The sequence below is a fragment of the Microtus oregoni genome, unplaced genomic scaffold (genome assembly GCF_018167655.1).
Source record: "Microtus oregoni isolate MIOR12 unplaced genomic scaffold, Mior012 000026F_ref0000081, whole genome shotgun sequence".
Lineage (NCBI taxonomy): Eukaryota > Metazoa > Chordata > Mammalia > Rodentia > Cricetidae > Microtus > Microtus oregoni.
In genome coordinates this window covers 34,681,972-34,708,119 of record NW_024543085.1, presented here as the reverse complement: position 1 = coordinate 34,708,119, position 26,148 = coordinate 34,681,972, and the positions used below count along the sequence as shown (strand labels likewise).

The window sequence follows — 26,148 nt, the reverse complement described above, 5'->3', positions numbered from 1 at the left end:
TATTTAATCATCTCTCCAGTCCTGCTGCTGGGAATATTTTTTTGGTTTCTCTGTAGCTTTGGTGCCTGTCCTGGAACTAGCTCTTGTAGACCAGGCTGGCCTCGAACTCACAGGGCTGCCTCTGCCTCCCGAGTGCTGGGATTAAAGGTGTGCCACCGCCTGACGCTGCTGGGAATCTTAATCAGCATGATTTATTTTGGTGGAGTGGCGATGGGGTGTAGAGCCGTGAATTGCATTTAATGAAACAAAAATCTAAAGTAGAATAAAGCCTCTTTTTGAAAAAATGGTTAGCCTTCCAATTCTTTTCAAATCATGTCTCTCACTCATTACCTCTTTCCAGCTAACATTTCTGGCCACCGTCCCCGCCCTCTGCATGCAGGTGAAGCGGCATTGACGGACTACAGCTCCCGGCATGCCCCCGTACACTGGGTCACGTGAGGTCCGGAAGCTCTGGCCACTTCGCTGGGTGAGGCGGCGGCGGGGGCTGCTGGCAGCCCGAGTATAGCGGAGTCGGTACTTCGGCGGGTCTCAGGTGCGAGTCTGCGTGCGTCCGGGTGCTTGGGGCCCTAGCCCGGCTGGGTGCGCGGGGAGCTTCGGGTGCCGGAGGCTCGGGCAGCTGGTGGGTGTGGCAGCGCGGGCACGGCTGGCCGCTGGACCCCTCCGGACCCCACCGGAGCTCCCGGTGCTGCCGCTGCTCGGTCCTGAGGCTTGTGTGCACCGCAGGGGGGGGAGGACACCCTAGAGGGAAGGTGGCCTCAGTCCAGCCCACGCGATCCCCCGGCGGGGGGAGACTTGTACTCCTCGAACCATCGGTCCCTTGGCCTTGGATCATGGGACATTTGAACTGAAGAAAAATGAAACCCAAGAAGAGGGCTCATGGTTTAGCCATTGGAGGCCTCTTTTCAGGTAGGGTGGAAGGCTTTTGAATAGGTTGCACCGAGGTCAGAGAGGAAGAACGGACTTCGTGGAGAAACTAGGCTTTTGTTTTCTAGTAACTACCAAGAATTCGGCTCTGTTACTTATTCATCTTTCTTTGACTCTTATTTGCAGAGTGTGGCCTGTTCTTAATTTTGATAGGGACAACGGGAATGTGTCCACTTAGTTTTAATGTTTCCTGAAATACGTTAGGCGATGCTGTGATTACTTACTGAAATGTTTTAGAGGAAGCATAGTTGCCAGGGCGAGCAAAACCAGACTTGTAATTGCTAGCCTCTAACCATTGCTTGGTATCTTCACACACGTTTCTGAGTTTACGAAATAATCGCCGATGAAAAGAGCGCCTTTGCTTCTTTGATGGCTGGATTATTTCTTCGCCATTTGCCAGATGTTTCCTGTCTGACAGACTGCCCTAAAAAATGCAGTAAATCGTTTCATTTAATCCTTAAGTGAGGAAATTGAGCCTCAAAGAAGTGAACTAAATGGACTTGAATTTTCATGTCAGAGTAATGGGTGGTCTTTCTCTGGCTCTCAGGAGCAAGCAGGTTCAGTGTTCACTGTCTAGGGTTCTGGATGGGTGCCTGTTCGTCAGTGAGGGTGACATGTCATTACAGTGACCATTGGCATGGTTAGTGCTTTGTCTGGAGGAGGAAGGAGAAAGTAGTTGTCTTTGGAACGTGTCCAAAAATAGCAAATAAGGAGAATGTGGTCTTAGGAACCTTGGTATAAAAGGGTGTGGTTTTAGAACCCTGCCACAGATAGCTAGGTCCTTAAACATCTTTGGTAATGAGGCAGTTTTAAGAAAAGAAAAAAAATTACTAGATTTGGGGTGTGTGTGTGTGTTGACAGGTGTCAAGTTGTCCAGGTCACCTCCACCTCCCCGCCTAGCTGGAGATAACCTTGAACTTCTGATCTTCCTGTCTCGCTAGGTTTGCTACTGTTTACCAGCGCGGCAGGTGTAGTGTGTGCTGGTCAAACACTCTCCCATTGACCAAACCCTGCTTCTAAGGCAGGCTTCCAAATGAATGTGCACTCTGCCTGTTTTTGAGACAAGGTGTAGTTCTGTAATCCAGGCTGGCCTCAAATTTAGGCTCTTCCTGCTGGGATCATAGGAGTATATACCTGGGTAGGCTCGAGTTTTGAAAAGAGAAGGGATGTGCGTGGAATTGGTGAATAGTTTCTAGTTAGATGACGAGAGATCAGAAAGATACTGTTTAAGTGCGGAGTATTGGCACATAAACGATAGCACATAAAGTACTGTGAAATCGCCGAACTCAGCGATGCGTCTGATGCCTTTCTATCTACCAGTACTTTGAGTACACATGTAAAAACCAAATCCTTGAGAGTCGGATGATTGCCAGTTCTGCCCATTTGAGGGTATAAGGGAACCACACTTGTTTATAAGTTGGACTTTTCCTATCCTCAACTACATACCAGTGGGTTTAAGATGTGGTAATTCTAATTATGTATTATGCAGCCTGGCGTGTTTTCTCTTTTAACTTTCCCGCTTACACAATATGCTGTGGAGTCTAGTTAGAGCTGGATTTGAGTGCATGCTTTGTCTCTCAGGAGAGAAATTACTTTCTGAGATTTTTTTTCTCACCTGAAAGCCACCTGGAGAGCTGGCTCCAATTATATGTGCAAAGACCCTATCAGGATGCTGGTGTCTTGTAGGCAGGCATTCATCACCCTGGGCGATGGTGACATAAACCTTTAGCCCCAGCATGTGGGAGGCAGAGGCAGAGGGATCTCAGTGAGTTCAAGGCCAGCCTGGTCTACAGAGAGTTCTGGTCAGCCAGGGCTACACAGAAAAACCCTATCTCATAAATAAATAGATAAATAAATAAAGAAAGAAAAGAAAAGAGAGAAATCATTGACAAAGTTTGTGTTTTATTTTGATGGTCTGAGTGCTCTGGGAGGTCCTGGGGATACAGCTGTGGACTTAGTACAGAGAAAGACACCATTTTTTAAAATGGAGTTTACAGATGAACAGTAAACATGTATCATTAAAGAAGCAGAAATGGGAATGGAAACTTTTTATTTATTTATTGGTACAGGGACTTGAACGCAAGTGCTCTACTACTGAGCCATGTCTAGTTCTATTTTATTTTTGTTTCTAGACAGGATCTCAATGTTACCCAGGCTGTCGTCTGTTATTGCACTCCATAGTCCACACAGGCCTTGAAATGGCAGTGTCTGTTGTTGACTTTGAGTAGGTGGGACTGACCATATTTCGTGTTATCTCCAAGGCCAGTGCATTTAGTGTTTTGTAATGAAGTCTTGTTGTGATGCTGACCTTGAACCGCTGAGTACTGAGTCTCACCTCCACTCCCTCCTAGCTGGGCAGTGTGCCGCAGTATCCTGCTCATGGGGTCTCACTGTGAAGCTCTGGTGTCTTGTAGGCGGGCCTAGAACTTGCTTTGTGGACCAGGCTGACCCCAAACACCTCTGCACCCTGAGTGCTGGCGTTAAATGTGACCACACCTGGCCCCAAGGGGAAGTATTTTTTTTTATTTATTATGTATACAATATTCTGTCTGTACATATGTCTGCAGGCCAGAAGAGGGCACCAGACCTCATTCCAGATGGTTGTGAACCACCATGTGGTTGCTGGGAATTGAACTCAGGACCTTTGGAAGAGCAGGCAATGCTCTTAACCACTGAGCCATCTCTCCAGCCCCCAAGGGGAAGTATTTTTGATGAGTGGTCCGAGTAGTTCTTGGGGAGGTGACATCTGAGTAATGACCCCCAGAAAGGGAAGACCAAGCTGTTGTAGAGAACCAAGAGAAAAACACCAAGGTCCAAAAGGATGCCTTGGTGGGTTCAGGAATCGGAGATGGGGGGAGGTGTAAGGAGTGGGGAGGGAGAGGAGGCAAGCGGACAAAGAGTAGATTGTGGCCTGGCAGAGGACTAGAAGCCGCTCAGCTGCCCAGTGGGGACTGGTACAATAGATAGGGATTTATTTGTTCACATAATGGGACCTGCTCGGACTCAAGCAGCAGGTGTGTAGGTGCTGAGAAAATAGATCGCCTCTGATGGTGAGGAAGAAAAGGGCCCGGACTGTGTGCTGTGTGCTTGGAAGTGTGTTTGTCTGAAGGGCTCTGCTTGGGGTGAATGCTGCGATCCAGAGTCTGCCAGAACAGGAAAGGAACTCATCAGACAGGGGTTTGGAGATGGGAGGTGGGGGTGAGAAGTGGGGCGGCCTTCCTGTTACTCTCCGCCCTTTTATATCATTTGATGTTGTGCTCTGTGGTTTGTATTCGAGGCCTCTTCCCACAAAGCTCATTTGGTGAGGTCCTGATGCCCAGGTGGCAGTGCCCTTGAGAGTGATTGCATCATCAGGATGCTAACTTCATCAACAGCTAAGCTACCGCTGAATTCCTACCCAATAGGCTGTTAGGAGGTCAGTCTTGGTGGAAGGAGATCTGGGGGCCTGCCTTTGAAGGGTGAATCTTGACTTTGCCTGCTGCCTGTGGCTCCCATGCTTCCTTAGCTGCTTGCTGTGAGGTGAGCATTTCCCCCTCCCCATGCCCCTCCATCTTGACATTCGGTCTTGCTATAGGCGCAGAGTCGGTTGACCCAAGCATGGAGTGCCGCCTCTGAACTGTGAGCCATTGTAAATCCTTGTCTTAAGTGGTTTGCATCAGGTATTTGTCTTTGTGATGACCAAGCTTACCACTGGGAAGTACAGTAAAACAACCTTCAGCCATCCAGCCCAGTCTATGCAGGCAGACCCCACCAGCCCTGATGTTCCCCATCCCTTAGTCACACCCATTTCTTACCGGGAACTAAGACAGACAGACAGACACACTGGGAAGGTTCTGCAAAGACCTTCTTCTTCTTCTTTTTTTTTTTTTTTTTTTTTTTTGACAAAACTGACAAGTTTCTTGGAAAGCCATCAAAAGGTTGTAAGCAGAAGTTGATTCCTCCTCCCCCTATCCCCCTCTTTTTTTGATGGGGCTAATAATAAACCTGGGGCCGTGCATATTCTGTCCTTGCAACTTAATGTTAGCCTACATTTTTGGTAGCAATACTGTAGCTAGCTAACCTTTGATTTTATGTGTTTCGGGGATAGAGTCTTTCTTTGTAGCTCAGGCTGATCTCAGAACTAACCATAGTCCTACCTCAGCCTCCTAAGTGCGTTCACACATGTCCTACCCTGCCTGATGGTCAGATTAATGTTGTAAGATGTAGTTTTACAGCCGGGCGGTGGTGGTGCACGCCTTTAATCCCAACACTCGGGAGGCAGAGGCAGGTGGATATTTGTGAGTTCGAGGCCAGCCTGGTTTAGAGAGCTAGTTCCAAGACAGGCTCCAAATGCTACAGAGAAACCCTGTCTCAAAAAACAAAAAACAACAACAACAACAAAAACAAAACAAAACAAAACAAAAAACCCCAACAAAATACAAAAAAAAATGTAGTTTTACTAATGTGTGAAGAATCATTTGGGGGTGCTGTGAATATTTAGGGAGCGAAATCCTGTTACAGTGGGCAGGGGGGGTAGATGAGGGCAGGTCATCTTAGGGTGGTGGCAGGGGGTTCATTGGGATATATTTTGGAGGTAAAAAGGACTGCATTTAGTAAGGGGCTGAATGTGGAAGCTCAGAGAAAGGGGAAAATGAAGAATTAATACTGTTTACTTCGTTCATCCACAGGAGGGATGCAGGTGTTATTTCTGAGGGGAGGACTCCCAGGGGAGGAATAGAGTTGGAGGAAATGGATCCTATTTTAGGTCTGTGGAGAGAGACCGGAACCCTGGAGTGTTAGGGTTAGTGGCGGGAATCTGAGAAGCGTCGCTCTAAAGCCACAGGACTGGGCGACAGAGCAGAGGAAGATCCTGGAAGTTTAGAAAGGGAAGGGAGAAAGCGCTCGCTGTCTCAGAGGTTGAGAAAGCAGGGTTGTTAGGGAAGTGTGGGAGGATTGCCCAGCAGCGTTGCTTGCCCTTTGAGGTTTGTGGTTTGAATCTGAAGTCAGCCCACTTGTGTGATTTTTCTCTGACAGAGCTCCGCTGTGAGGATACAGGGAAGGAAGCGGGCCAGGCCTGGTAGAAGAAAAGACCCACTGGGGAGATGGCGGCCCTTAACCTGGTAAGGAAGTATGGGCAAGGGGAGGAACCTGATTTGGGTGAAATGAGTGCTGGAGCTTGAAGTATCAGAGGCAAGGGTGTTTCGAACTCATCTGCGGGAGCTAGTGACAGGCCTGAGTTGCACCCTTGGAGTGAGACTTCTTGGGGAAACGGGGAGAGGATAAGTGGAGAAGACGTAGACTACAGAGGGATTTAAGGGGGGTGCTGGGAAAGGACCTCTGAACAGGAGCTGTCCAATGTGGGGGCCAGTGCTGGAAGGCAGAGTGGTGGGAAAGCCTCCCCGGGGCAGGGTGGGCATGGACCCCTTGGGGTTTTTTTTTTTTTTTTTTTTTTTTTTTTTTTTTTTTTTAAAAACTACTTTTGGTCAGGTATGGTGGTTGTCACCTTTTTTTTTTTTTTTTTTTTTAAATATTTATTTATTATGTATACAATATTCTTTCTACGTGGATGCCTGCAGGCCAGAAGAGGGCACCAGACCTCATTACAGATGGTTGTGAGCCACCATGTGGTTGCTGGGAATTGAACTCAGGACCTTTGGAAGAGCAGGCAATGCTCTTAACCGCTGAGCCATCTCTCCAGCTTGGGGTTTTGAAGCAGGTGGCCTGTGAGAGGAATGCTTGCTTCTTGAGCACCTGCCCGTAGAGACAGCAAGGTGTCTATCAGGAAGTGGGATTAGTTAACTCTCTCTGTGTTTTCAGAAGGCCTGATGGGAGGGTGGACTGGGCAGTGGGGGAAGACCATGCCAGGGGATGACGGGGGCTGGAGGGCTGGGGGTGGGTGGCTGCTGTGGTATGGTTTCTCTTCTACCAGCCTCCGTTTTTCATTATGCTGTGGATTTTCATCAAATGTTACTAATACAGAACATTTTCACTTAAAAACGCGTATGTTTTATTTACTTACTGAGATAGTGTCTGCTCTGTAATAGCCCAGGCTGGCTCAGTGGCTCACTATGCCCAGTACAAGATACCTTTAAAGGGTTACTGGATTTGGTTTGGAACAGACTATAGCTATCTCTGTAGAAGTGAAATTTTGGGTCATACTTATAAACCCAGCACAGGGGAGAACAGCTGAGGCAGGAGGTTCCAGACCAGCCTGGGCTACAGCATGAGACTATGTTTAAAGAAAACGACAATGGAATTTTAGGAGTAACAATGTAACAAGTTAGGGGAATGTTGTATCCCAAAGCAGCATAATGTAGGCGGCATTGTTTCCAGATGTGTGGCAGGGTAAAACCATCTAGTGTCAGCATTCATAGTGCACTTGTGTTGTGTTTTGCCGAGCATGCGCGCGCGCGCGCACACACACACACACACACACACACACACACACACACACACACGGTACATATATTGAGGCCAGAAAACAACTTCCCTTTTGTCTTGGCTGTGTTTTGAGGATTGTGTCAGGTGGTCACCTTGGTCAAAGGTGCCTTTACCTGCTGAGCCATCTTGCTGTTCCCACCTTTATAATTAACTCTTTATTGTGCGTACACATGATGTGTATGTATCTGCTTTGGCGTGTGGAGGTCAAAGGACAGCTTTGTGAGGTTGGCTCACCTTCCCTTCACCTTTTTGAGGGTTCCAGGAATGGAATGCGGGTCACTAGGCTTGTTCAGTCAGTGCCCTGTCTGCTGAGACATCTTGTTCACCCCCAAAGTACTATGTAATTTATATATGTGTGTGTGTACTCTTTTTTTTGAAAAGTACTGTTTTTAATAGCCTTCCAGGCCTCATTATAGAAATCACATTGCTTAGTGATTGCGAACTTGCTTTAAAATGCAGTGGGTTTGGATCTGATTGATGATAGAGGTCTGTGTTTTATTTTGTTTTGTTTTGATGCACTGCAGGGGATTGAGCTCAGGGCCTTTGTGTGCCAGGCAAGCCCTCTTCTACTCTGCTGTGGTTTCCATCCCTGAGATCTTTTCTTTTCTATTAGTCAGGTAGCCCTGGCTGCCTTGGAGCGCTCTGTGTAAACCAGGCTGGACTTGATCTGCCTGCCTCGCTTCTGAGTGCTGGGATAAAAGGTATAGCCCACCAGTTTGAGCTACTAGTCCCTGCCCAAGACCTTATTATGTTATTTATTTATTTATGTTTTATGTGCATTGGTGTTGTGCCTTCATGTATGTCTGGGTGAGGGTGTCGGGTCCCCTGGTTCCCTGGAACTGGAGTTACAGACAGCTATGAGCTGCCATATGGGTGTTGGGAATTGAAACTGGGGCTTCTGGAAGAACAGTCCATGCTCTTAACTATTGAACCATCTCTCCAGCCCCAAAACCTTATTTTTAATATGTATATGTGTAAGAGACCTTTTTTTAAATTTTTTGCTGTTGGTTTTTTTATTTGTTTGAGACAGGATTTCTCTGTGTATCCCTGGCTGCCTTGGAACTTGTTATTGTAGACCAGGCTAGCCTTAAACTCAGAGATCCACCTGCCTCTGCCTCCCTAATGCTGGGGTTAAAGGCATGGAGCACCACTGCTGGCAACATTTTACTGTATATATTTTAGTTTTAAGGTGACAATGTAGAAGTTTGAGGGATATTGATCAAAGGATATAAAATTTCCTTCAGAGAGAAGGATTAAGGTCAAGATCTCTGTTGCATATCATGCTAACAATGTATCTAGTAGATTTTAAGTGTTCCCTTCGCAGAAGATGATACCAGGTGAGGAAATGCTTTGTTAATTCCCTTGATGGAGCTATTCCACAAAGTGTACATATTCTAAAACATGCTGTATACGACAAATGTATACTGTATTTTGTGACTTAAAAAAATATAAGCAAACCTAGGGCTGGCTACTAGGTAAAGTGCCTGCTTTGTAAGTCTGCTGACCTGTGTTAGCTCTCCATAGCCCATAGTGAAAGGAGAGAATTGCTTCTAAGGATGTCCGTGACCTCCACAGGTATAGCTTAGCATGCATGCTCAAATTCTCTCTCACATACAATAATAAGTAGATATGCACATAAGTAATAAGGAAAGCTAATTCTTAGCACTGTCAGCTATTACACAATAATTATGTGTTCAGTAATCATTGAAAAAATACTAAATGACAAGTTACTATGTGATGGTACCTACCTGTAATGCTAGTACTTGAGAGGCTAAGGAAAGAAGATTGCTCCAGTTTGGAGGCCAGCCTGGACTATATAGTGAGTTTGAGGCTAGCCTGTACTACATAATGAGATGTGTCCTTATTTTTTTTTTTTTGTTTTTTTTTTTTTTGTTTTTCGAGACAGGGTTTTTCTGTAGCGTTGGAGCCTGTCTTGTAACTAATTCCAGCTGGCCTCCAACTCATGGAGATCCATCTGTCTCTGCCTCCCAGGTGCTGGGATTAAAGGTGTGTGCCACCACCACCCAGCCTAAAATTTTGTTTGTATGTGGATTAGTGTTTTGTCTGCATGTGTGTCTGCCTAATACCTGCAGAGGTCTGAAGAGGGCATCAGATTCCCTGGAACTGGAGTTACAGAGGGTTGTAAGCCATCGAGCCACTATGTGGTTTTTTGTGTTTTTTGAGACAGGGTTTCTCTGTGTAACAGCCTTGGCTGTCCCAGAACTCCCTTTGTAGACCAAGCTGGCCTTGAACTCTCGAACTCACTGAAATCTGCCTGTCTCTGTCTCCCAAGTGCTGTGAGCCACTATGTGGATGTTAATTTTTTTTTCAAGATAGGGTTTCTCGGCCCCAGTCACTGAGCCTCCACCGAGGATTCAGCTGCCTCCCCCTCGAGCCCCCTCGCTTCCTGACGCTCCGTGTCCCCCCCCGTTCCCCCCCCCCCGTCCCCCCCCCCCCCCCCCCCCCCCCCGCCTTCTCCCGCAGCCACCTTCTGCAGGCCGTTTCCACAGAGGAAAAGGAATCGCATTGTATGTCCGCTCTTCAGAACCTCCACTCTTTCGACCCCTTTGCTGATGCAAGTAAGGGTGATTGATGACCTGCTTCCTGCTGGCACTGAGGATTATATTCATATAAAAATTCAACAGAGAAACGGCAGGAAGACCCTTACCACTGTCCAAGGGATTGCTGATGATTACGATAAAAAGAAACTAGTGAAGGTGTTTAAGAAGAAATTTGCTTGCAATGGTACTGTAATTGAGCATCCAGAATATGGAGAAGTAATTCAGCTACAGGGTGACCAGCGCAAGAACGTATGCCAGTTCCTAATAGAGATTGGACTGGCTAAGGACGATCAGCTGAAGGTTCATGGTTTGTGGCTTTTTTTTTTTTTTTTTTGGTTTTTCGAGACAGGGTTTCTCTGTGGTTTTGGAGCCTGTCCTGGAACTAGCTCTTGTAGACCAGGTTGGTCTCGAACTCACAGAGATCCGCCCTGCCTCTGCCTCCCAAGTGCTGGGATTAAAGGCGTGCGCCACCACCGCCCGGCTAGGTTCATGGGTTTTAAGTGCTTGTGACTCTGAAGCTTAAGTGAGGATTTCCTTGCAATGAGTAGAATTTCCCTCCTGTCCCTTGTCACAAATTTAAAAACCTCACAGCTTGTATAATGTAACCATTTGGGGTCCGCTTTTAACTTGGACTAGTGTAACTCCTTCATGCAATAGACTGAAAAGAGCCATGCTGTCTAGTCTGGAAGTCCCTCATTTAAACAGGTCAAGCAGTAGCCCCGGCAATGTCCAGCCTGAAACAAAGCAGTAACTATGTTTCAGCCAAGCCCAGAGCCCCAAGTTCATAGGCTATGTCTGCCCAGAAACTCCTTGGCTCTCCCCCTACAGAATCCCCTGCCCTAGGAGAATGTCACCACTTGAACAGCCCAGGTGAACAAGAGAATGGGTAACACCACAGTAGCTATGCCACTAGAGGGAATCTCTAGCAAGAGCCCCTGGTGTCCGACCAGGTAGGCAGAATTCAGAAATGGTCATGGACATGTGGCTTGCCACCAGGGTAATGTTTTTAGCCAGGCATATCGCAAGGGATGTTGGAAGAACTGAAGGGTGGGGCCAGCCTCGTATCAATTAAACTTATGACTAGGGAACAAATACCAAACTGATGCCATCGGTCATGTGGCTAGCTGTATGTTTCAACTCAATGGTAGCAGCTACCCAGTGCCATGTGAAGGAACAAACTGGTTTTTTGGTTTTCTTTTCCCTTACAGTTTTAATGTTATGTAATGTATTTAAACCCTATTTAAATAAAACTTGTTTTCAGAAAAAAAAAAAAAAGATAAAGATAGGGTTTCTCTGTGTAACTTTGGAGCCTGTCCTGTCCTGTCCTGGTAGATGTTTTTTTTTTTTTTTTTTTTTTTTTTGGTTTTTCGAGACAGGGTTTCTCTGTGGTTTTGGAGCCTGTCCTGTCCTCTTGTAGACCAGGCTGATCTCGAACTCACAGAGATCCGCCTGCCTTTGCCTCTCAAGTGCTGGGATTAAAGGCATGTGCCACCACCACCCGGCCTGATAGATGTTAATGCTCTTAACTGCTAAGCCATTTCTCCAGCCCCTAGGATGTGTCTTTAGGGGAAAAAAAAGTAAGCTAGTCATGATGGTGGATGTCTTTAATTAACAGCATTTGGGAGGCAGAGGCAGGTATATGTGCGTTCAAAGCCAACCTGGTCCTCATATTGAGTTCCTGGCCAGCCTAGGTACATATAGCAAGACCCCATCCCATTTTTTTTTTTTTTTTAAATGTAGCTCATCTGGTAGAGGGTTTCCCGAGCGTGAAGGAGGCTGTGGGTTTCATTTCCAGAACTGCTGAAGTGGCTGTGGTCACGGACACCCGTGATCCTAGCACTCTTGGGTGGCGGAAGCAAGACAAGTCATCCTTGACTCTGTAGAGTCCAAAGCCAGCTTAGAAGACCTAGACCCTCCCTGGTTAGAAAGAGAAGGGTGGGCTGGAGAGATGGCTCAGCCGTTAAGAGCTCTGGACACTCTTCCAAAGGACCTGGGTTCAATCTCAGCACCCACATGGCAGCTCCCAACTGTCTGTTACTCCAGGTCTAGGGGATGTGGCACCCTCACACAGACACACATGCAGGCAAAACCCCAGTACACATTAAAAAAAACAAAAAAGAATGTCTTAACTTTGTGGCATCCTCACATAGAAAGAAGGAAAAGGAAGGAAATACTTAAATAAAATAAAGAAATAAATTGAGCTTTATTAATTGTAGCAGAGCTGGCTAGATTTGAAAGACAGCAGCCATACCCAGTGTGTGTTCACGGTGGTTGACATGGTGAAAACAAAATGTGCTGACATCCAGACTTGGCAGCGACCCCCTGTGTTCAGGGCCCCTAGCTCACATCTGAGTGGAAGCCGTCTCTGGGCTGCGGAGGATGTATGTGCACGGTGTTCTTTTTAATTATTGTAATTACATAGGACCAGATGCTATAATAGTGTTCATTTCAAGTGGCAGTCTGCCAGCAGCAGGTGACTGTTTAAAACTGTTTTCCCATATGCTTATTAAGACTTCTCGGTTTCATCTGTATGGCTTAGGATAAAGTGGTTAAAATCCACATGGTCTCAGATATCTCAGTACATACATACATACATATACAGAAGTATCCATGTGGCTCTGAATTATACAACTATTACTGCTAAAGCAGTAGTAATCTCAACTTGTTGCGTTTTAATGTAGGGATTCATTCATACTCACACTGTGTGTGGGGGAATGGTGCACACGTGTTGGGGTAAGAGGGTAACTTGAAGGAGGGAGTTGGTTCTCTACTCTCTGTGTGGGTCTTGGGGATCCAACTCAGATCATCAGGCTTGGCGGCTTGTGTTCTAACTGACTGAGCCATCGTGTTGGCTCTAGCTTTTCCTATTACTACATTTTACTTTTTTTTTTAATATTTATTTATTTATTATGTGTACATCATTCCTTCCATGTGTACCTGCAAGCCAGAAGGGGATGCCAGGTCTCATTATAGATGGCTGTGAGCCACCATGTGGTTGCTGGGAATTGAACTCAGGACTTCTGGAAGAGCAGTCAGTGCTCTTAACCACTGAGCCATCTCTCCAGCCCTACATTTTACTTTTTTATATCTTATGTTCTTACAGTGTTTTGAGGTGGAATGTGTTCAGGTAGAAGGAGTGTTTTCTTTGCTTCTTTTTTCTCTTAGGTACTCCCAGGCAGGTCTAGAATTTACTGTATATCAGGGATGACCTTAAATAATAATAATAATTATAATAATAATAATTCTCCTCCTCCTCCATCACTTATACAGTGTTCTGTCTGAATGCATCCCTGCCTGCAAGAAGAGGGCACTAGTTCTCATTACAGATGGTTGTGAGCCACCATGTGGTTGCCAGGAACTGAACTCAGGGCCTCTGGAAGAGCAGCCAGTGCTCTTAACCACTGAGTCATCTCCCCAACCCCAACCTTGAATTGCTACGTCCACCTCTCCAGTGCTGGTATTACAGGCATACATTACTATGCCTGGTCTATATGGTGCTGGGGGCCAAACTCAGGACTTCCTGAATTCCATGCAAGCAATTTACCAAGACCAAGAACTGTAATTTTGGTAGCAACACATGATAAGCTCTTGTTTTTGTAACTTCTGGAATTATAAACAGGTTATATTGTCAGAGTTTTTAGTTTTATTATTGGCTCATAAATTTGTTAGCATTTTTCAGAAGGAATGATTTCAAAGTGAAATTAGCTACATTCTTATTTATTTGGGACTAAAACAATTTTCTTTTGGAGGGATGGGTTTATCAGTGGCTTTCTGTGTATCCTGGGCTAGTCTTGATGATTCTGCCTCAGTCTCCTGACACTAAGATTACAGATGAATGCCACCATGCCCAGTTAAAGTGAAAGTATGTATTAATGTATTCAAACAGATTTTATTTTATTTGTATGTCTGTCTGTTTTCTTGCATGTATATATGTATGTGCACCACATGTTTCTTGGAACTGAAGCGCTAAAAATTGAACCTGTGGTGTCCTCTGGAAGAGCAGCCAGTGCTTTTTTTTGGCCGTTTTCAGCTTGCAGTCAGTGCTTTTAACCACTAAACCATTTCTCTAGATTTTTTTTAGGTTTGTTTTTTATTATTTTAAATTATATGTAGGTATATGTATCTGCAGGTGCATGCATGCACATGGGTGCAGGTTCCCATGGAGACCAGAGGCAGCAGATCCCCTAGAGCTGGAGATACAGACACTGTGAACTGCCTGATACATAGATGCTGGGAACTAGGCTCAGCTCTAGTTCCTCTGGAAGAGCAGTCCATGCTCCCAACACTGAGCTGACTCCTCAGCCCTGAGCAGACTCTTTATTTTAATCAACATTTCCAATATTACTTGGAACTTTTTTGGTTTTGTTTGTTGGTTTGTTTTTCGAGACAGGATTTTCTATGCAGTTTTGAAGCCTTTCCTGGAACTCACCCTGTAGACCAGGCTGTCCTCGAACTCACAGAGATCCTCCTGCCTCTGCCTCCCGAGTGTTGGGATTAAAGGCATGTGCCACCACCACTGCTTGGCTTAATTGGAACTTTTGTTACTTACTTTTAAGAGCTAAGTTCTTCTGTGTTGTCTGTTTACCTCCTTTGCTTTTTCTGTAAAAATGAATGCTTTTCTTCTCCATTTGCACTACTGTTCCTTCTACTGGGTATATTCTTTTGTTGAGGTTTCTTTTTCTACTCCAGGACTAGCCCGTGACTACAATACATAATTTTCAATACAGTTTTCTGGTACCAGATAGCTTATGAGATGAAGTTGTGATTATTCATTGACTGGTCATAAACCTACTAGTTCAGATTTCACAAAACTTATTTCAGATAGATTGGGTTATCATTCTCTCTGTCTGTTTTTCTGGTGTGTGTGTGTGTGTGTTTGTAACAGATCTCCTGTAGCCCAGGCTGACTCAAACTCACTTGGTAGCTGAGGATGAACTGAGCTAACTCGATTCTTCTGCCTGAACTTCCCAAGTGCTGGCGTTAGAGGCATGTGCCAATAGGTCTGCTTTTTGCTTGAAAAAAGAAATGTCAATAATGTATCTTTGTCTTTCCAGAAAGAAGTGATGTAATTTATCACTGAAGACTGAAGTCGGGGTGAAGAGGGAGGCGGGCGAGCATGGCCTGGCCACGATTTCTGCAGAGGGGGTCTCTGCTCAGCGGCTTCAGCCATCACCATGTCGCCGTGTTCCTGCTCACTTTCTTCAGGTAGTGGCTTCCCGACTCTTCCCGACTCGTCCGAAGAGTGGTGTTGCAATCAGAGAGCCCAGTGTGCCGGTTGACACGGGCTTCCGTCTGTACCTCATTTGTTTTGTTTCAGTTTTGATGCTTGGCACGGAACTCATGGCTGCAAGCTTGCTGAGTGCATTCTGTGTTGCTGAGCTAAACCTCTCACGCTCAGCTGTGCTTTCACCCCCCAAATATTTAATGACATTCTCAGAAGTCAAAGTGTAGCTCTGGTTGTACTGGAACTTGCTATGTAGGTCAGGCTGACCTTGAACTCACAGAGTTCTCTGCCTCCTGAGTGCTGGGATTAAAACGTGTGCCACCTCACGTGGCTACAATTTGACATTGTTAAAAACTTTATGTGTATGAATGTTTTGTCTGCATGTACACCACATGCTGTAAGTATACCACATGCATGCAATGCCTGTGGAGGCTGGAAGAGGGCATTGGAGCTCTTGGAAGTGAAGTAATTAAGGGTTATGAACCATCACATGGGTGCTCAGAAACTAAACCTGGCTCCTCTGCAAGAGCAGCAGCAAGTATTCTGTTCCCTCCCTTCCTCCCTCCCTCCCTCCCTCCCTCCCTCCCTCCCTCCTTCCCTTCCTTCTTTCTTTCTTTTTTTCGGGACAGAGTTTCTCTGTGTGTAGCTCTGGCTGTCCTGGAATTAGCTGTGTAGACCAGGCTGGTCCCAAACTCACAGAGATCCACCTGCCTCTGCCTCCCGAGGGCTGGAATTGAAGGTGCATGCCACCACCACCACCTAGCTAGCATCAAGTGTTTGTATTTATTGAGCCAGCTTCCAGCTCACATAATTCAATTTTAAAGTTTTATTTTAATTAATTTCTGTGGTGATGGGAATGAAATCATAGCATTTTATTTGTGCTTAGCAGCACATTTTGTTTTGTGGCTCTTAATTATTATTACTATTATTTTTGTAACTTTATGTATAGAATTCAGTCCTGGCATGTAATTCTAGGCTGAGCCCCTGAGCTTTATTTCCAACTCTATTTTTATGGAGACCAGGTACATCTTTGTGGTTTCAAGGCTAGCCTGATTATGTGTGTGTGTGTGTGTGTGTGTGTGTGTGTGTGTGTGTGTCCCACTGCCTCTGTGCTTGTATTATAGATGTGCATTCTGATATCCCTATTATACTTTGTTGATGGCTAGGATAATAGTTCTCAAGGTCATTTTGTTTTCTAGGGGTGATTTGACAGTCTGTGACATTTTGATTGTCCTGATGGAGGTTTACTATTTTCATTTAGTGTCAGAGACCAGGTGTGCTGCAAGTGTTCAACCTTGACAGAGAACTTGTTGATATACATTGTTGCAGATGTTGAGAAACCCCAATCTGATGTCAGGTGCTCTCTGTTGAAACCTGGAGCTTGAAACAAAGATGTGTGTGCTCAGGAGAGATGGACAGAGCCTCTGAGAGCAGCAAAGATGAGAGGGATGTTGTCAGGAGTTTGGGTTACTCCTGTGATCCTTGAGGCTTAGCAGCCCCGAACTAGTCCACATGACTGGAGGAGTTGTCTGTGTTTATGGTTCTATAGTCCTAAGTGACGTTTTTAGTACCATTTAATTATCGCGAGTGCCCTCTGCCATGGCGTGAGCGTGGAGGTCAGAGGACAAGATCTTGGAACCGTTCCTCACCTTTTACCACGTGTGCCCTAGGGATTGAATTTAGGCTGTTCGGCTTGGAGCCAGATCCTTTAGCCACTGAGTCATCCCACCAGCCCTATTTAATCTTTATCGAAAACACTACACATGTTATTTTGTGACATTGGTGTTTTGCCTGCATGCATGTCTGTGCGAGGCGTTGGAGCCCCTGCAACTGGAGTTACAGACAGTTGTGAGCTGCCATGTGGGTGCTGGGAATTGAAACCAGGTCCTCTGGAAGAACAACCAGTGCTCTTGCCTGCGGAACCCTCTCTCCAGCCCCAGCAGAGCCTGCCTTCATTGGCAGCTTTTGCAGTTTTCCTTGTAAAGCTTCCAAACTTGAATAAAACAAATGTGCACCTTTGGTTTTTGTTGAACGCTGTTTTCTTTGCTTCTCATTCAGTTCTGTTTTCTCTCTGTGTTTTGCAGCTATTCGTTGCTCCACGCGTCAAGAAAAACATTCAGCAACGTCAAAGTCAGTATTTCCAAGCAGTGGACCCCAAGTGCTTTTAACACATCCGTTGACCTGCCTGCAGAGGTACGCGGAGTGCTGGGGTGGAGCTAAGAAGAGCTCTCCCTTAAGCGATTCCTAAGTTCTTTTCATATCATCTGATCAGGACTTTGAAACAACTTACTGTGTCTTAGAGTTTGAGCTCCAGACTGCTGTGAGTTCAGAACCTTCAGATTCAGCCCAGGCACCTAGCCCAACACCGTGTTTCTCTCTGTTGGGAATTCACACAGCTCTGGTCATTGAGTTTTGCAAGTGCTGTGTGCATTTCTCCCTTTGATTTAGTTATTTAGTTTTCATTTTTTATTTTTTATTCTAGTCTTGCACCTTTCTCCTTTCCCTCCTCTCTTCCTTCCTCTCCTCTCCTTTCTCTCTCTCCTTTTCTTCCTTTTTTAAATTTTTTTTTTTTTTTAATTTTTTGAGACAAGGTCTTTATGTAGTTAGTCCTGGCTGGCTTAGGACTCACTCTGAAGATCAGGCTAGCCTTGAACACACTGCCTGCCTCTGCCTCCCAAGTGCTAGTATTAAAGGTGAGCGCACCACTGCCTGGCTTCTTCTTTTTGGAGACAGGGTTTCTCTATGTAGTCTGGCTACTCTGGAACTTGCTCTGTAGACCAGGCTGGCCTCAAACTCACAGAGATCCACCTGCTTCTCCCTCCCGAGTGCTAGGAGTAAGGTATGCACCATCCAGCTGGCTACTTTTTTCTTTTTCTTTTTGGTTTTTCTCTGTAGCTTTTGGAGCCTGTTCTGGAACTAGCTCTTGGAGACCAAGCTGGCTTCGAACTCACAGAGATCAGCCTGTCTCTGCCTCCCAAGTGCTGGGATTAAAGGTGTGCGCCACCACCGCCCGGCAAGTACTCTTAACTGGTGAACTATCTCTCCAGCCCCTCCTCACCCATTTTCTGCCTAAATTTTGCCATTCCCTTTGGGGCGAGATAAATACCTTTTTTTTAAAAAATATTTATTTATTTATTATGTATACAATATTCTGTCTGTGTGTATGCCTGCTGGCCAGAAGAGGGCACCAGACCCCATTACAGATGGTTGTGAGCCACCATGTGGTTGCTGGGAATTGAACTCAGGACCTTTGGAAGAGCAGGCAATGCTCTTAACCTCTGAGCCATCTCTCCAGCCCCCTTTTTCTTTTTTTAGAAAAAGAATGAATTTTATTTATTTGTATGTTTTGAGTGTTCTTTCAAGTGTTTGTTCTTTCCATCATGTGGTCCTAGATTTTGAAGTCCTTGCCAGTCCCTCATTTCTTTTGTTTGAGCAAAACATCTTTGGGTCCTCCAGCTGTAGTTCGGTGACCTTGAGCTCTCAGTGTGGGACTCAGCTTCAGTCTGCTCAGTGTCCAGAAATCTGGGATTTGTATTTGGGGACTCTGGGTCCCCAGGTGTGATGGGTTAGTGGCAGCTTAGAGCACTCAGCATTGGGGTTTACTGCAGGGAAAGGGCAGGAAGTGAAATTAGCAAACGGAAAAGCGCCCAGCGTGAAGCCGGCAGGAAACCACGCAGAGTGTTTCTAGTTTTCTAGTTTTTAACAAGAGCCGTGAATTGCTGTCTACCAGGGTTTTTATTGGCGCTGGTCACACAGGCACACTGAGATTCCAGAGTCTTGGGAAAGCAGGGTTCAGGATTGCTGGGTGCAGAGAGTGGGAGTCCTCCCTAGTCTGGTTAGGGTGATCTGATGTTTAGGGGTTAGCCTTGTGAGCAGGCTTCACTAAGAGCCGCCTTGGGCCTGGTTGTCTCTTCATGGTGGTGACCACTCACACTGTTAGCTCCTATGGGACAGTGTCGGCTCTTTAACCTGCTTGCTGCTTAATCCACCCGTCCTGGTACTGGGGATCGGATCCAGGGTCTCATCTGCACTAAGCAAGCACCCCACCACGGGGCTTCACCCCCAGTCCTTTAGGTATTTATTCGACTCTAATTGATGTCGCAGTAGGTGGTGCTATTCTTTTTCTGCAGAACTGCTGACTTTGCAGTCTGCATTGACTGCTCAGCTCCACAGAAGTCAGGCTCTGGCGTGCCACGTAGAGCTCTGAGTTTCTTTACAATCCCATCCTGTTGATGCCCACACTCTGACCCAAGGCAGAAACTGGGAAACTAATTTAAATCCACCAGCCCCCAGGATTTTACCTTCTGTTAAATTACAATATTTTGGGTGGTTGAGAGCACTGACTGCTCTTCCAGAGGACCTGGGTTTAATTCCCAGCACCCACATGTCAGCTCACAATGGTCTGTAACTCCACTTCCAAGGGACCTGATACCCATGGCAAAACACCAATGCCCATAAAATAAAAAAATTAATTAAAAAAAAAGGTTCGCCTGGCAGTGGTGGTGCATGCCTTTAATCCTAGCACTTGGGAGGCAGAGGCAGGTGGATCTCTGAGTTCCAGGCCAGACTGGTCTGCAAGAGCTAGTTCCAGGACAGGCTCCAAAGCTACAGAGAAACCCTGTCTTGAAAACAAACAAAACAAAACAAAACAAAAAAAAAGAAAAGGTTCAGTAATTTTGGTCTGGAAAGATGAATGCTCAGCAGTTAGGAGCACTTGTCCCTGCAGAGGACCCGAGCTGGGGTCTCGTCACCCATGCCAGGCAGCTCACAGTCACTGGGAATTTCATTTCCAGGGGCTCCGATGCCTCTGGTGTCTGGGGCACCTGCACTTATGTGCAAGCATGTGCATGCCCCACCCCACAGTAAGACAGAGATAAAAATAAATATTTAACTTTTTAAAATTACATTTATTTATTTTATGTGTATATCGTGGGCACCTGCATGCCACGGCAGTATGTAGAGGACAGGATGGTGTCCGGAGTCCACTTTCTCCTTCCACCATTGGGTCAGCTCAGGTGGTCTGGATTATACCTGTGATCTGCCTCGCTGACTCCAAAAATAAATCTTAAAAAACAATACCGCCAACAATAAAGTTTCTCTCTAGTTTTCTGAAGTGCACAGTCTAACCTCTGCCCTAACCCTCAAGCCGTAGAGCTGTGTCCTGCCCCAAATGCTCCGGCCTTCATTTGGGGTCAGGTCTTGCTGCAGTCCCAGCTCCAGGCAGCGGCTCATCTGGGAGGCTGTTTTTGTTCTATTTTTTTATTAATTAAAAAAAATTTTATGTGTATGAGTGTTAAGCTTGCATGTGTGCACATGTGTGCCTGTTTCCAACTGAGGCCAGAAGAGGGCGTCAGGTTCTCGGGAGCTGGATTTTTGGGTAGTTGTGTGCCACCATGCGGGTGCTGGGAATAGAACCTGCTCTTAACCTCTGAACCATATCTCCAGCCCCAGGGAGTCATTTTTTAAAGTATATAAAACATGGCTTTCCTGGATGGAGGTGCATGTGGTTTTTAATTCCTGCATATTTAATTCACCCAGAACTTATTTCTTCTAAATGCTTGCGTTTGCATACACAACCTAGTCTTTTTTTTTTAATTTTTTAAAAATATTTATTTATTATGTATACAATATTCTGTCTGTGTGTATGCCTGCAGGCCAGAAGAGGGCACCAGACCCCATTACAGATGGTTGTGAGCCACCATGTGGTTGCTGGGAATTGAACTCAGGACCTTTGGAAGAGTAGGCAATGCTCTTGACCTCTGAGCCACCTCTCCAGCCCCCCACAACCTAGTCTTATTACTGGAATGACTTGGTCACCAGCGTCTTGGCGGTTTGACTGAAGAGAAAGAAAGGGTTAACTAAGGAACATCCTCAGTGCGCTAGAAGTAGTAGTGGGTCCTTGGCAGAGCTGGACTTTGCAAGTGTGCAGCTTTTCACACGGGGGCTCTGATGGTGTGTGCCCTTTCCACGTGTGTACACGCGTGACTGTTTCCTTGCCTCCAGGCTTGTGTGGGATGTGTGGGGTGGAGGTGGACGCGGGTGGCTGGGAAGTGTGAGGCACTAGAGTCGCACAGAGTGACTTGTCCTGGTCCTGTGTTTCTGCAGGTCTGGAGCAGCAACCATTTGTTCCCCAGCACAGAGGAAGCCACTCTTTTCCTTGGAACACTAGATACTGTTTTTTTGTTCTCCTATGCTGTGGTAAGTTTTAAAATTTTGGAGGTTTTTTTTTTGTCTGTTTTTGTTTTTTAAATAACTACTTAAAGTTTTGTTCTGTTTTGTTTTTTAAGACAGCCCTGACTGTGTAGCCCTGGCTGTCTTGGAAGTCACTCTCCCCAGAGTGGCCTTGAACTCACGGAGTTCCACCTGCCTCTGCTTCCTGAGTGCTGAGATTAAACGCGTGTGCCACCACTGACTGGCTGAAAATTTATTTTTTTTAATGTGTCTTTATTCATGTGTATGAACATTTTGCCTGCATGTATGTCTGTACACCACATATATGCTTGATGTCTATAGAGGTGAAACAGGGCATCAGATTCCCTGAAACCAGGCGTACAGACAGTTTTGATCCACCGTGTGAGTTCTGGGAGTGAAACCCCGGAAGAGCAACCAGTGCTCCTAACCACCAAGCTATCTTTCTAGCCCCTAATTGGTTCTTTCTGTTGATTTGCCTTTATTTTTGTGGTCTCCAGGCATGGCGCTTTCTGGAGCAGTACGGAACCAGTTGGTCCCCTCATCAGAAAGAGAGCTGAGGGTTTTTCACTGCCCTCTTCCTCACAGATCCACAAGGCCTCCTGTGGCCTTTGTAGAGCAGAGTCTACTGCTATGCTTCCAGTGTGCAGGGATGAGCTCTCCTTGTCATTTTTATCCTTTGAGGCTTCTGTGTTATTAAGGCAGTCGGTTTATCAGAATTAGTTGGTCCTGTGTCCATTTATGTTTGAAGTCAAGACAGTGACTCCAAGGTGTGTTGCACTTAAGGTATTTAGTTCCTGCTGGGTCCTAGGAGAGGAGGGAAGCAGCCACTTGTGCCTTTCGTTGGCCATCGCCCTCCTAGCCTTCCCATCTTCCTTGCTTTGTGATGCCCTGAAATCGAAGAGGAACATGCAGCTGGGTGCAGCATCACTTCTGTCCTGTGCCTTACAAGAGCCAGTCCGTGCATGTGTGGAACACTTCTGTTTTTGTTTCTCTTTTGTTTTCTGAGACAGGGTTTCTCTGTACCTTGGGAGCCTGTCCTGGAACTCACAGAGCTCTGCCTGCCTCTGCCTCCTGAGTGCTGGGACTAAAAGCATATGCCACTACCACCCAGCGTGGGGACACGCTTTAACCCCAAGTGCAAATGGTTCGGAGAATCCTGCAGGAAGCCTCAGGACCACTGTTTAATCTAGTTCATCCAGAAAATGGAACATGCCTGGGGGCTTGTTCTGTCTTCTTCTGCCGATGTTTGCTGAGGTTCTGACATCCATAGACAGTTAGGGTAGAGATGTGAGTGAGGTTGGACTTTTCCAGTTACCTCCCTTTAGTTTGCCCCGTTTGTAACATGTGCTTCCAGTTTAGACCGTTACTGTGTGGAGCCATCAGTGAAATGCTTTCTCTTTAGGGCCTCTTCATCAGCGGCGTCATTGGGGACCGGCTGAATTTGCGATGGGTGCTGTCTTTTGGCATGTGCTCTTCTGCATTTGTGGTAAGTTGAAAGATTCTTATGGGGATAGTGGTTATTACTGGGCTGTCCAGATGGCTTACAGGTTAGAGGAGCTTGCTGTGCAAATCAGATGACCTGAGTTCAATCCTCTGATCCCACAGTGGATGGGAGAGGCACGCCGAAAAGTTGCCCTCTGACCTCCACGAGTGCACTCTGGCATGTGTGTACTCCAACTCATACTTGCATATCATAAACATAAGCATGAATAATGAATAAAATTTAAAAACACACAGCTACTGCTATTTTGATCAGATGGTCTAGATCATGGCTACCCCTTTCCTCTGGATCTAGCGTGGAGGAATGAGGCTAGTCTTCATGCCGTCTGTCATCCTGTGTGTCTTTCACGTAGGCCGATCTTTCTACAGCAAGAACCCTGGCGTCCTCCCTTGATTCCCATAGTCTGAATAAACAGCACGGTGGTGGGGCTCTCTGGAGCCTGGTCTCAGGTTGCCTGACAGTCACGCTCGCTTGCCTGCCCTGACTGTTGATTCCCTAACCTGGCCACTGTTCGCTACCCAATGCTTTTATTCTCCATCTTCTTGCCTCAGGCGGCCCTGTCGTGGCCAGGTGACACCCCTGTCTCTGCTCCTCTCTCTGAGGTCCTGCTCTGGCAGGAATCACTCATGGCCTCTTCTGGGCTCTTAAATGCGTTTTTCCCTCTTCACCTGTGCTTAGATTTCAGTCTTGCTTTCCAGAGTAAGCCCCCAGACCCTAGCCTGGGACAGCTCAGCTTGCCTCCTCTTTCTCCAGTGTTTTCCCCTTCCTCATTTGCCAAGGGGATGTGCAGATCCCTTTCTCGCACAGTTCAGCAAGGGTTGTGTGTGTGTGTGTGTGTGTGTGTGTGTGTGTGTGTTTGTGTGTATACAAATGGCACCTGATAGTGAGGTGCTATGCAGGGCAGCATCTGAATCAGAGTCATCTTGCTGGGTTCTTATTGATTGATTTGAATCAACTCCTAGACTTTATTTATTTATTTATTTATTATGTATACAATATTCTGTCTGTGTGTATGCCTGCAGGCCAGAAGAGGGCACCAGACCTCATTACAGATGGTTGTAAGCCACCATGTGGTTGCTGGGAATTGAACTCAGGACCTTTGGAAGAGCAGGCAATGCTCTTAACCTCTGAGCCATCTCTCCAGCCCCTCATCTCCTAGACTTTAGTCAGATTCTGATTTATTTTAGTCTTTCAATGTCTGCCATTTGCATACTGAAAAAACTTTTTTCTTAAAGTTTTAGATATCAAAACACCGTTTTATAAGCCAATGAGCTGCACTTATATACTTTTTTAATATTTAAGAACATTCAGATGTATATATAAACCCTTTAGGTTGTAGTCTTGTTTCCACAGACAAGCATGATCCAATAACTACCTCTCCCTCTTCCCACAGCGGCTGGCAACCATTGACCATTTTCCTGTCCTATTCTAGACTTACAGCTGAGAGCTACAGTATTCTACTTACCCACGCCAAGTCCTCTCAGAATAGACTTGAACTGCAAATAAAATGTCCCTTTGAGCAGAATGTCTGCGCATGATGGAAACTGTTGAATAATTCAGCAGATGATAGGCAGGGCTCGCTTACATGACTGAACTTAGTAACTGCCTAGCCACAGCTGGCTTACCTGGGACAGTCCCGCAGTCACAGCTGGCTTACCTGGGACAGTCCTGCAGCCACAGCTGGCTCACCTGGGACAGTCCCGCAGTCACAGCTGGCTTACCTGGGACAGTCCCGCAGTCACAGCTGGCTTACCTGGGACAGTCCCTCAGCCACAGCTGGCTCACCTGGACAGTCCTGCAGTCACAGCAGGCTTACCTGGGACAGTCCTGCAGCCACAGCTGGCTTACCTGAGACAGTCCCTCAGTCACAGCTGGCTCACCTGGGACAGTCCTGCAGCCACAGCTGGCTCACCTGGGACAGTCCTGCAGCCACAGCTGGCTTACCTGGGACAGTCCTGCAGCCACAGCGGGCTTACCTGGGACAGTCCTGCAGTCACAGCGGGCTTACCTGGGACAGTCCTGCAGTCACAGCTGGCTCACCTGGGACAGTTCCGCAGCCACAGCTGGCTCACCTGGGACAGTCCCGCAGCCACAGCGGGCTTACCTGGGACAGTCCTGCAGTCACAGCAGGCTTACCTGGGACAGTCCCGCAGCCACAGCTGGCTTACCTGGGACAGTCCCGCAGCCACAGCTGGCTCACCTGGGACAGTCCCGCAGCCACAGCTGGCTCACCTGGGACAGTCCCGCAGCTACAGCTGGCTTACCTGGGACAATCTTACAGTCACAGTGGGCTTACCTGGGACAGTCCCGCAGCCACAGCTGGCTCACCTGGGACAGTCCCGCAGCTACAGCTGGCTTACCTGGGACAATCTTACAGTCACAGTGGGCTTACCTGGGACAGTCCCGCAGCCACAGCTGGCTTACCTGGGATAGTCCCGCAGCTACAGCTGGCTTACCTGGGATAGTCCCGCAGCCGCAGCGGGCTTACCTGGGACAATCTTTCAGTCACAGTGGGCTTACCTGGGACAGTCCCGAAGCTCAGCGCCTGGTTCTGTTCTGACCCAGTGTGCACACCTGGGTTTGTGTTGTGCTTCAGTCCTCTGGAGATTGCTGTTCCTAGAGGGGATGAGGGAATAGATGGAAAACAAGGCCTCTGCTTCTAGAGTGGAGGGTGCAAGTTGAAGGGAGTATGTGTGTTCACGTGTGTGTGTTCACGTGTGTGTGTTCGCGCGCGTGTGCTTATGCAGGTGCACGCATACAGAAGCCAGTGGAGAACATTGTGGGTTTTGCTCTCTCACTCTCTACCTTACTTTCTTGAGGCAGGGTCTCTCACTGAACTGGGTGGGAGCTTTGCTGACGTCTAGTGAGCCCCAGCAGTCCTGTTTGCATCCCACACAGCACTGGGTTGCCAGGGTACATAAGACCACACTCAAGCTTTGACAAGGGTGCTAGGATTTGAACTTGGGTCTTCATGCTTTCATAGCAAGCATGCTTACCCACTGAGCCGTCTCCCCATGCCACGGCTGTAGTTTTTGTGTATCCTGAAAAGTGGTTGGGTATATTGAAAGCGTGTCCCCTTCTCTTTCCTTTTCTCGAAGGAGTTTGTCTTCGGCACTCTTACGGAATGGCTGCGCTTCTACAACAAGTGGCTGTACTGCGGCCTGTGGATTGTGAACGGCCTGCTGCAGTCCACTGGCTGGCCCTGTGTGGTGGCTGTGATGGGCAACTGGTTCGGGAAAGCTGGGTATGCTGCGTCCTTCTCTGGTCAGACTCTGCTAACTCGGGGCTGTAGAGCACGCCTCATCCTCTCTGTTTTGGAGAGAGAA

The 26,148-nt window shown here is 46.8% G+C and overlaps 1 protein-coding gene and 1 pseudogene across 3 annotated transcripts in view; both read left to right on the top strand.

Moving 5' to 3' along the window:
* The first annotated feature begins 441 nt into the window (after positions 1-441).
* LOC121463493 (sugar phosphate exchanger 3) overlaps positions 442-26,148 on the top strand; it is a 45,557-nt gene continuing 19,850 nt past the window's right edge. For 2 of the 3 annotated variants that reach the window (XR_005976443.1, XM_041675745.1), the window contains exons 1-7: positions 480-532; positions 5,938-6,023; positions 14,960-15,110; positions 17,214-17,322; positions 21,235-21,327; positions 22,724-22,807; positions 25,921-26,066. Coding sequence is in view for 2 of the 3 variants with exons in the window: in XM_041675745.1 (XP_041531679.1) it covers positions 15,022-15,110; positions 17,214-17,322; positions 21,235-21,327; positions 22,724-22,807; positions 25,921-26,066 (521 nt within the window). In the remaining variant the exon portion in view is untranslated. Of the gene's footprint in view, positions 533-5,937; positions 6,024-14,959; positions 15,111-17,213; positions 17,323-21,234; positions 21,328-22,723; positions 22,808-25,920; positions 26,067-26,148 lie in introns of all 3 variants that reach the window. The other variant, XM_041675746.1, reaches the window with a different exon arrangement.
* Positions 488-10,865, top strand: LOC121463495 (annotated as a pseudogene).